Source organism: Pteropus vampyrus, unplaced genomic scaffold (genome assembly GCF_000151845.1).
Source record: "Pteropus vampyrus isolate Shadow unplaced genomic scaffold, Pvam_2.0 Scaffold643, whole genome shotgun sequence".
Classification (NCBI taxonomy): domain Eukaryota; kingdom Metazoa; phylum Chordata; class Mammalia; order Chiroptera; family Pteropodidae; genus Pteropus; species Pteropus vampyrus.
Window position 1 is genome coordinate 13,254 of NW_011889424.1, and position 15,514 is coordinate 28,767.

At 50.1% G+C, this 15,514-nt stretch overlaps 1 protein-coding gene across 2 annotated transcripts in view; it reads left to right on the forward strand.

Annotated features, from left to right (window-relative positions):
• LOC105308953 (ras-related protein M-Ras) overlaps positions 1 to 14,486 on the forward strand; it is a 27,179-nt gene extending 12,693 nt beyond the window's left edge. The window contains exons 1-4 of one of the 2 annotated variants that reach the window (XM_011385033.2): positions 3,636 to 3,789; positions 5,313 to 5,412; positions 9,656 to 9,735; positions 11,164 to 14,486. In XM_011385033.2, coding sequence (XP_011383335.1) covers positions 3,671 to 3,789; positions 5,313 to 5,412; positions 9,656 to 9,735; positions 11,164 to 11,263 — 399 coding nt within the window. In that variant the 5' untranslated portion in view covers positions 3,636 to 3,670 and the 3' untranslated portion in view covers positions 11,264 to 14,486. Of the gene's footprint in view, positions 1 to 3,635; positions 3,790 to 5,312; positions 5,413 to 9,655; positions 9,736 to 11,163 lie in introns of those variants that run through there. The other variant, XM_023525910.1, reaches the window with a different exon arrangement.
• Positions 14,487 to 15,514: the final 1,028 nt, after the last annotated feature.

Consider the following 15,514-nt stretch of genomic DNA (forward strand, 5'->3'; position numbering starts at 1 on the left):
ACTTCATGTCTGCTGTTTTAACTTTCTCATTTTTGTTTAATTTATTTTTGCCTTTCATTGGATTGGTTCCATTTACTTTGTTCTGTTTTTCTTTCCTATAATGATTAGGAAGTTTTGAGCTTAATTTTTATACTAGTAGTTATCCTATGTATATAGACATGTGTACATATACTCAGCATCTTGATGTAATCCTATGTTTAGCCTCTTCCAAAATGCGGCGAGAACTTTAGTAGTAACTTACTTTTTACTAGCTCCCACCCTCAAAAATGGGTCATCATAGATTTTAGTTGTAAATTGTCATTCATTTTCTTCAAATTGTGTAACAATATTTATTTAAACTTACCTCACGTTTTGTTGTTTGCTTACCATTGTTTATAATACTCATTTTTCTCTTTTATGGATCCATTTTTCACTTTTCCGTAGTATATCCTCCAAGAATTCTTTTAGAAAGCATAGTTAATATAATTTCTAAGACCATCAATGTCTGAAATGACTATTTGTTTTCCCAGATGGTCCGTTTTGATTTTCAGCTTCCTACTGAGTTTTTAAAATTCTGAATGATCATATTTTTAAGTATCCTAGGTCTCTAGTTTTTGTTTTGAATAATAGACACACTCAAAATCTGTGAATATATTAATTACAATATTAACTTAATGTATTCGGTTCAATATAGGCCTTTCCATCCCCACTTCAGCCCGATCCACACTATTTCATCTCTTTCGTTGATTGTGGTTCTGAGTGGGATTTATTTAGGAAAAAAGGCTCCACTCCCTCCAGATGAAAGTGCAGTCTTCCTGCCCTTCCCTAGGGAATACTGGGGCAACTGCCTCAGTCTGCGCTTTGGTCCTCAGCCATAGATCCTATTTTCTTGGGCCGTCCAAATAATTCTAGGATGTCAGAGCTCAAAGGCCCTGAGTTCTAGGAACCCTGCCCCTCATTTCATATGTGAGGGGAACAAAGCGGGGATAGCCATGTGCCTCCCTCTGTGGGGCACATCACAGATCCTTGTGTCCACCGAGCCTTGCCCCTCTGGCACCCTGAGTGACTCGAGAGCATGTCCGGGGATGATGACAGGCTGTGGGGACAAGATCACTTTCTCGGGCACTAGGTAAAGGTGCTGCCTGAGGAGGTGTGGATTCCTGGGTGTCTCGATACTTCATCCTGTGGCTTTCCTTGCCAACACACACCGCAGCTCCCACATCTGTAACTCCTGCCTCCTCAATTTCTGACTTACGTCTCCAAATGCCTATTCGAAGTCCCATGTAGATGTCTGAGAGGTTCCGAAGCCTGTGTCAAGAACTGAGGCCCCTAAACCCTGTTTTTCACCCAATTGTCCCCACCTCAGCATATGACACCACCATTTATTTGGCTGAGGTCCAAAACAGCCATTGTCTTCACAGCCACTCTCTCTCATCAACCCCATCTCCACATTTTCATCCAGAAAGCCCTGCTCCTGTTGATTCTGTCTTAGAAAGTAGCCTGAATTAGCTCACTTCTCATAGCATCCACCCCACACTCCAACTCTGCCCCTTGGTCCTTAGTCCAACCCTCCATCATGTCTTGCCTGGCTTATTACACTAACCTCCTAACGAGTACCCCAGCTTCCACTCGTGGTCTGTGCTTTCCCAGCAACCAGGGTAGACTTTTCAAAAGTCCTACAGATCACGTGACTCTTGCTCAGACTCTCCGGTGGCCCCTGTCCTATCTGGAATGAAGTAAGCTTACCCCAACGCAGCAGGCCCTGAGACCTGCCCCCGCCTCCTCTCTCTCCTCCACTCACCCTTCCCTGAGCTCCCCCAGGCCATCAGGCCCGCCCTTGCACACCTCCCCTCCCTGGTACCCTCTGCCTGGAATGCTCGTCCGCTAGGCCACATGGTTCTCCCCTGCTATCATTTAGTCACTGCTTAAATATCATCTCCTGAGAGATGCCCTCCTTCCCTATCCAAAATAACACCAACTTCTGCCAGTTACCTCCAACCGGCCATATTGTTCTTCACAGTATGTACTCATCTCCACCAGAAATTATATTATCCATTCATTTGTTTATCTCCCTACTAGATTATAAGTCCCATGAGAGCAAGGTTTTTGCCTTGTTCACCCTGTATCTATAGTACCTAGAATACTGCCTGGCACATAGTAGGTGCTCAGATAGTTCTTAAATGAACGAATAAATGGATGAACAAAATTGGATAGACTTCACATTAATTTTTCGTTCAACTACTATTTGGATACTGTTTATGCCAAGCTCCGAGTAGATGGGTGGCTCACAAAAGCAGGTCCCTGCCTCAGGGAGCTGAAAGTCCAGCTGGAGGCTGATTAAATGTGCAGCAAGAACAATAACAAGAAGGGTCCATATAGGGGTGGGAGACTCGTAGGGGCTCAGGCAGCAGAATGCAATGGGTCAGAGTCAGGGTCCAAGGCAAGGGAGTGGGGGAGGTGGGGGAGGGGTGAGAAGGAATCTCAGGCTCAAAGGTGGGGTAGAGCACCCCAGGTGGGGAAAGCAGACTCACAGAAGACAGTCCAGGCACGGTTCTAAGGGCCTTGGTATAGTGACTCAAAACAGCCCTGCTGATTCCCGTTTTAGGAAACGGAGGCACAGAAAAACGAGTTGCCCAGGGTCACACTCTGGGAATGAGCAGCCGGACTCAACCCAGAATCTGGCTCCAAAATCTGTAACCAGCCACTCCACTGCCTCCAGGGAGAGGGAAAATTGGGTCAAGTCAGAGAAGAGAGTGAGAAAGAAGAATGAGGAGAGACTAGCAAATGAGTAGGGGCTTGCCAGGACGCTGAGGGGTTCAGACTTCATGGTGCCCATAGGACTCTGGCAGAGCCTGAGGGAGTCAAGCTTGCACTTTGAAAGTGAGATCGCCACCCCCACCCCAGCTGTGGCCGTGACCTCTCTGACACCGGCGGGGATGAGCATGTTATCTCAGAGCAGGCACCAGGAATCCACGGGGTGGGGTAGTGAGAGGGGATGGATGAGTTGAGGCGGGGAGACCCTTTGCTGAGAGAGTTCTCCCCAGCTCTCTGTGCCTGCCTCCCACCTTAGCTCCCCTTCCCACCAACCTGTATCAGCCCCTTCCTAGGAGGTAAGTGACGCTTGCTCACGAGGGGCCAGTCCTTCCCCATGGCCTGCCTGGTACCTTCCTGACCCAGATGGCCTCTCCAGGGCTTGCCCCCGACACATCCACAAGCAGGCTCTCCTCCCTAGGGACTGCAAAGTAGAGGCACTGTGTCCATTTACAAAGAGGGAGAGAAATCTCAGACAGTCAGGTAACTTCCCCTAGGAATCATTTTGGAGCATCTGAGCCCAGGTCTGGGCACTGGCCAGAGGGACTGTGAAGCAGAGTTGGTCTGACTTTCTGACTTTCTGAGGCTTTTCTATAGATAATTAAGGACCGGGGAGCAGCATGGGTTGGAATTGGTGGGCCCAAAAATGAGTCAGTCAGAGCCTTACATGAGGTGTCTGAAGCCCTACCGGGACCCTCACATCACAGCACAGGGAGCATGAGTGGCTTTTGTAGGGACAGTTAAGACTGAGCCACAGAGGGGACAGAAGCAGCATGGGGGTCTGCAGGCTGCTGGGGCTCCAGGGTGGATGGTGACAGCTCCTGACCGGCCCCATCCCACCCCAGTTCTGGACACAGCCGGGCAGGAGGAGTTCAGTGCCATGCGGGAGCAGTACATGCGCACAGGGGACGGCTTCCTTATCGTCTACTCGGTCACAGACAAGGCCAGCTTCGAGCACGTGGACCGCTTCCACCAGCTCATCCTGCGTGTCAAGGACAGGTGAGCACACCTGGGCCAAGAACTTGCTGGGCTCCTAGTTCAGAGCAGGCTCTGTCTGCCTCTGCCTCGGCCTCTGTCTCTGTCTTTCCCCCGACCCCACCCCACCGCGCCCCGCACCTACCCACCTCCCTCCCTTCCCTCCCTTCCCTCCCTGCCTCCTCCCTCCTCCCCCCGCACCTACCCACCTCCCTCCCTTCCCTCCCTTCTCTCTCTGTCTCTCTCTCTCTCTATCTCTCTCTCTCTCTCTCTCTCTAATTTTCAGGTGAAAGCTGAGGCACAGCAGGGCAGAGCTGGCTTCAGACTTTGGGCCCTCTGACTCCTACTCCTACCCTAGTTCTTTCTGTGGGGTCAAACTGTTTCTAGGGCCTCAAGGGGTCAGCTCCCTCCCATCTCTCCTAAACTGTCCCCACCAGTGAAACATCATCTCTGTTTTTCAGCTCCAATTTAAGCAAAATTTTATTATTAAAAAAATGAATTTTCTCCCCCGTATACACTGTAAATGGTTACATTGCATTTGTGAGATATACAGTCCCCTAATTAAGGGCTAATTTTTATTTCTTAGCATTATGTGGAGTAGTTAAATAATTTGGAGTCTGTTATAAGCCTAACTGGTCTTTTCAGTTAACGGGATCTTAAACAGGCACTGTAAAGAAAGTAACAGGACAAATAGGAAAATAGCAAGCTTTGAGCAAATCTCAGTAAGTTTGAAAAATCTAGTTAACACCTATCCCAAAGAGAAAGGGTTAATAACTTTATAAGGTAAAGGGGTACACAACTGACACACACACCCCTCCAAGAAAGAAATGTGGGTTAAGCCCCTGACTATAGGAATCTCAAAAAAGAAAACATAAATACTCAGATGTGGGAAATATTCAACATTTTTGCTTATCAGAGAAGTACAAGGAGAAATAATAAAGTACCATTTTCACCTGACCAATTATAATTTTCTTACTGAAAATAGCCAACGGTGACAAAGATGCTGTGAGACTAGCATTTTGTTCACTTTGAACAGCAATATGGCCACATTTGTCAGTGGGAATCCTTAAGGCAGACATGCCTTTTGATTTCACCCTCTCTCTCCTGAGAGCCATCCCGATTTTGCAGCTGCCATTTACTGAGTGCCAGCTATGTGCCAGGCCTTAGTGCTCCTCACAAGCCATGGCTGATGGCCACAGCAGCCCTGCACGGTTCGTGCATCAGGGTGACCAAGAGATGGCATGAGCAAGTCTGGGCACCCAGCCCCTAGCCCAGCAGCCTCTCGGTGCCCTCACTGACAGTGTCGAGCCAGGGGGTTCCCCAGAGGGCCCCTCACTCACCTTGCAACAGGCTTAAGGCTTCAACCAAGACAGCCAGTAGCCTCCAGGCCCCTTCCCTTTCCAAGAGATGTGGAGGAAAGGACTCAGGTCAGGCCCAGGCCAGCGGGGAGGTGCCGTGTGCTGTGTTATGCCTGAGCTGTGGCTGTACTGCCCTCACCGGGGTGGCGACAGCAAAACCTCACGAGCTGCTGTTTCTTTATTCCTCAGGGAGTCATTCCCAATGATCCTCGTGGCCAACAAGGTGGACTTGATGCATTTGAGGAAAATCACCAGGGAGCAAGGAAAAGAAATGGCGACCAAACACAATGTAGGTTGTGTGTGTGTGTATTGGGGGTGCTTAGCAGGCATATGCAACGTGGGGTATTTTGTGAAACAAGACAACAGACCAGAGAGAGAGCACCCTCTGGTCAGTCATTAGAGGCTCTGATGTGGGGAGCAAGTACCTTCACAGTGGACTGCCAGCTGTGGTGTACAGGCTACCTCCTGAGCCCTGACACAGGAGATTCATCGCTGGGCTGTGCAGAGGATTGGCTTCTGTCTCCTTCTCATCAGATGAGCTGCCATTCACTAAGCCCTGCTCCATGCCAGGCATTGTGCTGGGGGAGCATTCCTCACAGGCACACACTGAAGTGGGTACAATTATCTCCATCTCACAGATGCTCAAGTTTTGCCCAGGCCACACAGTGAACGTCGGCAGACATCTTTGTTTTGTTTTGTTTTTCACTGTGATGCTTCTTTGCCCTCTGGATGGTGCTGGGTAGGGTCACTGGGCTTCTTCTCACCCCTCTCCCACATCGGCACGGCCCATGGCCTCACTGGTCAATTATGTAGAAGTCCACCCTGCCTGCTCGGAAGTCTGGAAGGTTGCTTCTTCCCTGGGCCCAGCTCTGTGCGTAGAGGAAAGGGGCTCATGCGATGTAGCTCTGCTTGCCTCTGCCTTCTGTGTTCGTTCACGTATTCATTCAGCAGCCCTAGGCCCTGGAAAACACAGCTCCTTGCCTCATGGCGCTTCCTTCTAGTGACAGGAGACAGACAATAAACAAAGCAAGTCAGAGTGTGTCAGAAGGTGACATGTACTATGGGAAGAAGGTTGGGAATGTGGGACAGAGGGGTGCTGTTCCAAATAGGGTGGTCAGGGAAGGCCTTGTGGGGAAGGGTGCATGTCCACGATGGCTGAAGGAGGTGAGGGGATTAAGCCCTGCGGATATCGGATATCGGGGGAAGGAATGTTCCAGCAGAGGGGATCATCAGTGCAGAGGCCCCTTGCTGATCATCAGGAACAGCAAGGAGGCCAGGGTAGCTGGAGTGGAAGGAGTAGGAGGGGGTGAGTAGCAGGAGTGAGAGCAGAGAGGCCTCGAAGATTTTTACTCAATGTGAGAGGGGAAGCCATCCGCAGTTTTTGAGTGAAGAGTGACGAGGTTTGACTTATGGCTGAACAGCTTTTCTCTGGTGGCATGCAGAGAGAACGGTCTGTAGGGACAAGGGTGGGAGCAGCGAGACCATTTAGGGGCTGCTGCAATAACCTGGGTGCAGTGGACATGGACCAGTGTGGTAACGAGCAGTGGTAGGAATCTGGATATATTTCTAAAAGAGCCAACGGGATACGTTCACAGACTGGATGGGGGGTGAGAGAAGAAGAAAGGAATCGAGGGTGATTGCAAGGTTTGAGGCGTGAGCCACCTTCAGAGGACTGGGGTCACGGTAACTGGGCGGGGGAGACTGTAGAAGCGAGTATGTGGGGACACCAGGAGCTTGGTTTCAGATCTCTTTAGTTTGAGGAGCCGAGTAGATACTCCAGTGGAGGTGTCAAGACAAGCAGTCAGATATACCAGTCTGGAGGTAAATGCTGGAAATCAGCAGCACGTAGATAGGATTTAAAGCTATGAACCCCACCAGAGTGAGTGTAGCTAGGCAAGGGGCCTCTGGATTGAGGCCGGGGACACTTCTGTGTCGTGATGCGGGGAGATGAGGAAGCAGCAGAAGGGACCGAGCAATCAGTGATGTATGAGGACCAGAGTGGGATGTCATGGAGCCAGATAAAGGAAATTCCTCAAGAAAGATGGATGACCAGCCAAGACAGGTGCTGCTCAGAAGCAGCTGAGGCCTGGGAACTGACCCCTGGGTCTAGCACTAGACGCATGCCTCCTCCACGGGCCCGACATCCTAACCAGAGAGAGGCCCGAGGACCCATTGTCACTTCTCAGTCTTGGGCTCCATACAGTGACCTGAAGAGAGTTTGCTAACGACTTTCACAAATACCTTCTTGGTCCCTCCTGGGTGTGTGAGAGGGGAGGGGAGAAGGGTACCGCAAGGGGGCAGCTCTAGTCCTATCCTGCAAATAAAGTGAATGAGACACAGGAGGTTAGGTGGTTTCCAGGGGCCTCAAGCTGGTAAGTAGGGCCCTACCCCCGCCCCACTGGCACTCAGGTCTCCAGTCTCTCGGCCGATGCTTCTCCTACAGCCAGCACCGCCTCCTCATTTATCATTTGACCAAATACTCTACAAGCTGCTTCAACAACACCCTCATTTTAGAGATGATAAGGCAAGTTCCTCTTTAGCTGACCAAGGCAGGTTGCCCCCATCCTGAGCAGAAAGATGGCATTTCTTAGCCTTTCGGTGCAGTCAAATGCTACTACTGTTTACTGCAAGGTTTCCCTTAGTCTAAGTCTTGTTGCTACTGAAATCCTGGAATTCTAAGAACCCAGATAATGCACATAGGTGTTTCTGCAGTGGTAGAGGCAGGACCCCCAGAAAGAAGGTGGAGGGTATCTGGGGACCTGGAGGATACTGCAAATCATGTACTTCTCTGAGCAGTGCAGTGGGACAGGCAGCAGTGGTCTGAGGCCCTGCAACCCGAGACTTACTGAACCAGCAGGATTATAGAACATGAAAAGGCTCCAGGTAGGTCCCAGACTCAGCTGCAGGTGCCTTCCCGCTTCCCCTCTGAGTGTGCACAGGGAAGCACATAGTCCTGGCCTCACAAGGTCACATAGGATCCTGGTACCAGGAGCTACTGGGGCACCTGCCACTCCTAGAAGAAGCTCCCAAGCTGACCTCAGCATCCCCACCTGTCCGGGGGAGGCCAGGCAGGAAGTGGAACATGCACCCGGTTCAAACCTTAATTCTCTGCTGTGTGACCTTGGGCAAGTACGTCACCCCTTTAAGCTCGGCTTCACCAGCTGTAGAATGGAGATATTTGCTTACCTAAGAGGGTAAGCACAAGGACTAAGGGAGGTCAGGGACGTTGAGACCTGGGAAGCCAAACAGTCCACAGCCATCTCAGTGAACAGCCTGAAGTCCCAAAGCCTGCAGTGGAGAGCAGTTTCCTCTCAGGGTCATCAGTGGCACCAATATTTGTTGAATGAGTATTTCAAAGGCCTAATCCTTGCCCTTTGTGCTCTGCCCTTTGTGTCTGGTCAGCTACAAGACCCCTGCTTGAAGCCACAGCAGCACGTGAACATCTGATCTCTCATGATAAGAATCGATGGGAAGAACCTTTATGATGTGTTCTGGGCAATGGTTTACAATATGTTCCTCTAAAATAACAGCTTACTGTCACCCCACCACCGCCCACCCAATGTATTTAAAGTGTTGATCATTTTTATTTTATTAACCATGCTCTTAAAAAAAAAAAATGTTATAATGAAAAGCCTTAATTGTAATGAGGAAAAAGTTACGAAAAATACCAAAGTTCTTCAGTTCAGTCACAATTGGCTTATCTCTATCTCATCTAGGGAGACCTGTGTATGTTATGTGAACCCCACAGGCTTTCCACTTGTGGGGGAATGAGGGGGAGCCTTTCCTGCTTTGTGGGGTCCCTGTTATGGGGGGAGACAAGAGCTCAGGACTGTGTTCTGACCTCGTGGAGCCTTTGTTTTCCTCCCTATGCCTGTCTGAGGCTTGGTGTGGACATGGCCCTCACATCCCATCCTAGAGGGTCACCTCGGCCACGTCTCCCCATGTGCTGCTGCCTTTTAGCCCAATGATGATTACTGCGCATTAAATATGCAGACACAAGCCTTCTGCAAACACTGCTGAGCTTGGCGTGTGGATGCAGACCAGGAGCTGGGCCAGGCAGGCTTACTGTGGGTGAGGGGCACAGACAGACCAGCAGTCACCAGGGTGCAGAGTCTGGCCCATGGCCCACCCCTGCCTCGGCTTTTCCTGCCAGAGTCCCCTCTGGATGGTCAGGAAGAGGGGCAGAAGTCTACCTAAAGTAGAGAAATAGACCTCAGAAAGAAAAATTAGTAGAATCAGAGTGTATTTTAGTTTGATAAATGAAGTAGTCTTTAGTCTTCAAGTGTATAAAAAGATCATTTTAATCCTATTTTAGGGAGCTATTAAATATCTCTGTGACTAGAGAACAAGGGAGAATTGAAAAAGCTGTCAGTAAAACTTTCCAAGCTCTTTAAGGTCGAGAAGCCACCGAGGGGACTTGGTGTTGTTAAAAGCATCCGGGTCCTCGGGACCTCTGTGAATTTGCGTTTTTAGGAAGCAAGCCTTTGTGGACCTTAGTGCCACTTTTACCAAAAGTGAGCTTTGCCTTCCAGATTCCGTACATAGAAACCAGTGCCAAGGACCCACCTCTCAACGTCGACAAAGCCTTCCATGACTTGGTTAGAGTAATTAGGTGAGCACTGCACGCCTCCCCAGAAACAGGGCCTCTGCAGGGCGATGGGCACTGGGAGGGCTGGGGGAACACACGGCTCCTGGATCCGAGGCCAAGGCTGGGCGTTTCCAGGCCCGCTTTGGGATTCCTTATAGTTCCGTTCATTCCTTTCCCCTGCCCTTCCTACCTACCTTTGCCCTCCCCTCTACCCGTGGGTGAAGCTGATCACTAGCTAAAGAGATGTGCTTTCCTGTCTGAAGCAGCAGCTCAGCCTCCCCTCTGGCCTCCCCTCGGTCCCACAGCTCGGCCTCCCTGAGAGCCCCCTCCATCCTGCCTTCACTGTTGTCCCAGTACCGCAGCAGTCAACACCGTAAGAAGTGGGTCCATCTCCTCTTCCCTGCCCTGATGTCAGAGCGCCCTTGACATGTCATCTGAACAACCAACATTCCGATTCCCAGGCTCAAATTTCAGAGGCATTGTACATGTGCCTCCTTTCCGGACTCCAACACTGTCAGTCTCCAAGGAGCGTCAGAAACCCCAATCAGTAGCCTCCTATACACTCCTGTGCACAGCCAGGGTGCAAACCTTAATCACCTTGTACTCAGATGACAGCCTCCTGGCTGGTCTCCCTGTCACCCACCTTTCCCATTTCCAACATCAACATACAGAGCAGCCCAGCCAGTGGTTCTCAGACACCATGCATATAGTATGTTGCGTTATGCTGGTGAACTCTTAAGGCTGCTGCTTAGTTATGAAATCACATACAGGGCTCTATTAATGTCTTTCCCGCCCCACAGACACACAGAGGGGCACACTCACACGCAGACCCAACAGCCTCCTCTCCTCTTTATTCTGCAGCGTGGACTGTAACATTGCAGCCTCCACCTTATACTGTCGCTGGCAATTCTGCACTCTTGAAGTTATTTTTTCGTAGGCATTTTGCCTCCGATTAGGATACGTTATCACCAGGAGGTCGTAGGTTCTTGGTTATAGACCTGTACTTCCAAGGGCAGGTTTTAGACATAGGAAAAATTAACAGAAAACATGTAAAAAGCTTTTGTACTCAGCTGACCTGTCATTTTAACTAAAATATGAAACATGGAAATAGAGACCAACACTGTGTGTGTGTGTGTGTGTGTGTGTGCGCGCGCACGTGTGTGTGTGACACATACTTTGATTTAAATAAATGTAGCCATAGCATGATGTCAGGAACTCTCACCAACAGGATGACAAGCTTTGCCCTCTCCTCTCTCCCTCCCCACTTTCCTTGCCTCGGAGAGGCTGTCCAGGCCAGGCCCTCTTTCGCTGGGTGTCCATGAGCAGCAGCATCTCTGCCCCCTAAGCTAGAACAGGCCTCCCTTCTGCAGACCCAGGGGCAAGGGAGGAGAGGGGCAGAGAGAAGCAAAGCCCACTCTGACTATGATTTTCTGCCCTTCATTGTCTCAAAAGGCAACAGATTCCAGAAAAAAGCCAGAAGAAGAAGAAGAAAACCAAATGGCGGGGAGACCGGGCCACTGGCACCCACAAACTACAGTGTGTGATATTGTGACGGGCCTGAGGCCTTAAGCACAGTGACCATGAACTGGCCAGTTCTTGGGACCCCTCCACTGCCTAACCTCACTGAAATCCATTTCTAACCATGACCCTTGAACCCGAGGACTTGGCACAGAAGGAAAAGGGAGGGAGGGCAGGGAGGAAATGGGGCCTGGCTTTGCCGGAAGGGCACAGGCGTTCCCATGTCTCATAAGACACAGGAAGCCACGCTAAACAGAGGTCGCATCCAGCCCCTCGTGTCGATTCAGCCCAGTTCCTCCCCGTCTCTAGGTGGCTGTGCTGTTTCTTCGAACTACATAGTGTTGGTTTGATGTGGAAGTGCTTATCCACGTACAAAGTACAAAACAAGCCATGAACAAGCTCCCCCCTTGTCTCCAGTCCAAAGTGTCTGAGCTTGGGTGTCTTTTGTAGATTTTTAAATTATTTTAGTGGTTATTATTGTATCGAAGGGGTCTGTGCCCACTGCCTGGCGAAGTTTCAGGTCTTCGGCAGACCTCTCTAACAACGTGTCTGGAATATTGTTGTTGTTTTTTTTTTTTTTTTAACTGAGCTTTCCCAGCAGTGCCAAAACTCAACTCAATATGAAAGTAGAATGACCGAGAGACTGGAAGTTAACGAGGACTGTAGGTGGAAGCCTCAGGAGAAACAGACGCTGCTCATGGCCTAGAAACGAGAGAGGAGAGAGACATGTTTACCTGGAGGCTTTTACAGCAGATATTAGGAGACAATTTTATTTTGCTGAGGGGAGAGGCTGGAATGAGCATGGCAGTTCTAAAAGGAGTTTTCATTATCCCGGAAATGTGTAAACCAAATAAGTGGATGGACTTTGCCGAAGTGTTCATTTCTTTTTCAGCCAGTGTGGGCTGAGTTCTGTTCTTCCCAGCCGGGTAAGAGGGCTTCCTCACGTCGCCTGTGCTGCCTGGTGCCTCTCTGATACAGACACGGTGACACAGGCGTGTATGTTTCTCCACGTCAAAGTAAGCTAATGTGGACGCCATCCAGGAAATTCTAGTTTGTGCCGACTCAACCAAAAGTGATCCAATACTGGTGTTACCAAAACAGCACCAAGACCTAAAGCCATTTCCCCTCTGACAGCCACTTCTTAAGCCTGGTAAATGAACAAACCCCTTGAAGCATTTGCAAACTTAGCATTAGGTTGCCTTTCTGGCACACACTTTCATTAACCTCTCAGATATTAACTATAATATATGATTGGAGGAGAAAGGAAGGTTTAGGTGATGGCATGGCTCCCATACACCTGTTTCTACAAGGGGACAGTCCCCCAACTCCCTGACGATGCCCACCTCCCTCTCAGGTGCTGACAGTGTGAGCCAAAGACTAGATTGTAGGGGTCAGGAAGGGGTGGAGGGGCAGCAGGAACAGAAGTACACCTCTGAGAGATGGTCAGAAGATGAGGTGGCACAACTAGTGACCTCATCTTCCATACGTTACAAGTCAGATCACTAGACAAACTAGAGCATACCTAGCAGGTGGCCTGGCCACTGTTTGGAGAAAGAACCCCGGGAAAGTGAGTGCCAGCTGGACATCAGGACACCCGTATTCTTTTCCAGTTTTGAAAGCGCGCCGAGTTCCTAACTTGGCAAGATCACCAGCACCGAAGGGCCCAGCCGAAGAGTGATTCTGCTGCAGAATGAAACAGTTGGAACTTTCATTAGTTGAAAATCAAACTTCTTTGTCTAAATGGCCCTTTTTTCTGACCCTAAAAGGCAGGATAACAAGGAACATGCCAGATCAGGTGCCTCCGAGCTGCCCAAGATCCTGTAATGTTAATGGGCATTTTAAACACTAAGGGGACAAGGCTCTTTCTGACCCTTATGCTCCTCTGAGCCATGTCTGCAGCAGCCCCGTATGCAGTTTGGTGGCTGGAGACAAGGAAGAGGCAAGGCAGGCGGAGAGGGGATGCCTTGCACTGAAGGAGTGGTACAGTGGTACGGGAAGCCCTACACACAGCGCAGCGGCCACTGCTGGGGAAATTCTACCGGGCGTGGAGCACCACCAGATCACCCCTGCCCACTGCGGAGCCTGCATCTCACTGACAGCACTGCATGGCACATCTTGTTGGAAGCAGACCAGCTGGCCTAGAGCGAAGCTCTCAGCCATGAAGGTAACCAGACAGAGGGGCGCCAACCGCTTCTGTCCTCCCAGCCCCCACCCGCAGGGGCAGTGCATCTGGCCCACCCCTCGCCCCATCTTCCAGGGCATCTGTTCTGCACTCAGCCCACAGTTTAACTCCACAATGCCCAAGAGAGAAACTGGTTAAAGGGTGGCCTTCTGCAGCCTCTGCTGTTGAGCCAGTGGTCAGCCTTCATCTCCTATGACCTCATTGTTCCCATAGGCGAGATGGGTAAATAACACTTTTAAAAGACAGTTCTTTGTATTTTAGAGAACCGTGGGCCCTTGTGGCAATAGCGGCTTCCAGATAGGCCAGAATAGAGTGTGCCCGGGGGCATCCCCATCCCTTCCATGGTCACCTGGCAAGGTCAGTCCAGGGAACCAGTTGGCCGTGCTGTTCCATGACTGAGGAGCCCAGTGGAACTTTTGTCTCTGGTGACATCCTGGTGTTCCCACTGGTTTTACAGGCCACCTGATAACCCCTCGCTCCATGCCTTTACCACTCTGTGTGCTCAGATTTCCTTCTAAAATTCTGACACCCCCCCGACCCTGCCGCCCCCTTAGAGGGCTCCTTTTCTCTCCAGCAGGGAATCCTAGCCATCCTCTCCATCCCCACAGCCTGGGGCTGTGGCCACTGACTTCCTCTGCACTTTGCCACACGGGGCACCCTTGGATGCTTTCTCTTAGGACTTTTCCCCCCACCTTCCTGTGGCACTTACTATAGAGAGTGCCTGGTAGCCTAGTGTGGCCTATCTCACTTTGCCAGGAGGTGTGACCCATTAATACGTGGCAGCTCTAACCCAAAGGCCCTTCACGTGGTACAGTAAGTCCAGAGCCATAGACACACTTCCTCCATTAGCAGCCCATTGGATTAGAAATTCCATGTCGGGTTTCCTTAGAATGAAAGATACTTGAATTATGGCGCAACTGTGAGCGCCCAGCTTCTGTTACACAGTATTAACAGATGGCCATGGTCATGAAATGAGGGCGATGCCTGAAGATCTCGATGATGCTGGAGCCTTTTATGTAACTTTTTATTAAGTCTTTGTGTATCTCAACTCATTAATAAAAGAAGAGGAACACTTGTCTGTCTTATTCCCTCCTATTCAAATATTCCTAAAGTTTTGCTGAGAACATTGTCAGTTGACAGTGTTCTAACACCCCCTCTTACAGGCAAACCTGAAGCGAGGAAGAGACTGCGGGGGCCATGTGAGGTCTCTCCTTCCTGCACGGAGCCAGAGGAGGAGGGTGGGTGAGAGCAGCATTTGGAGACACAGCCTCTTGATGTTCAGCAGCCCTGGGTTTGAGCTCTGCCATCTACCTTTCTGTGCCTTTGAGCAGATTGCCCGCTTTAATGTTCAGCTGGCCTGGCTATGACTAGGACAGTAGCGTGCGCCTCCTAAGTAGACGGAGGGCTGAAGCTGAGCGTGGGACTCATGGTGAGAAGCCCATACATGGTGCTCTTTGTTAAGGGACACCCGTTGGATTGATCATCTGACCTTGCGTTTCATGGAAACGGCCCCCACCGCCATCCACAAGGTTACAGTCTTTGGTACAATGTGATTTTATTTCCCGCTGATGGAACTTGGTGGGTACTCGACCAAGCTGAGCTTCTCTCTCCTGCATCATCAGTTCTCTCTCTACTGGATCTTTCCCATCTTAAAACAACAAAAAAGGACAAAACCTTCCTTTGACCCACCTCCTCTGGTAGACACCACATGCTTTCCTCTGCCGTCTTTTGCAGGAAGCCATCTTAAAAGAGTAATCTGTACTCACTGCCGTGAATCCCTCTCTCTTTAAAGGGCTCCAAATAGGCTTCCACCCATCATTCTATCACTGCCACCCTTCTTCTCAAGGCCACCAATGGCTTTCCTCATGCTCAATTCAATGGCCATTCTCAGTCTTCTCGTATTTGATCTTCTTGCACCAATAAAACAGTTGGCCACGCCCTCTTGTTAACCTTTCTTCCATCAGCTTCTAGGGTCCTGCTGCCTGCCATCTCTTAGTTTTTCTCCTTCCTCATGTCCACTCCCTAATCCCCTCCTCTGGCCCCTGCACTTTCACCTAACCTGTTAACTTTGGAGCACCCCAAATCTTAGTCCTTGGGTCCCCT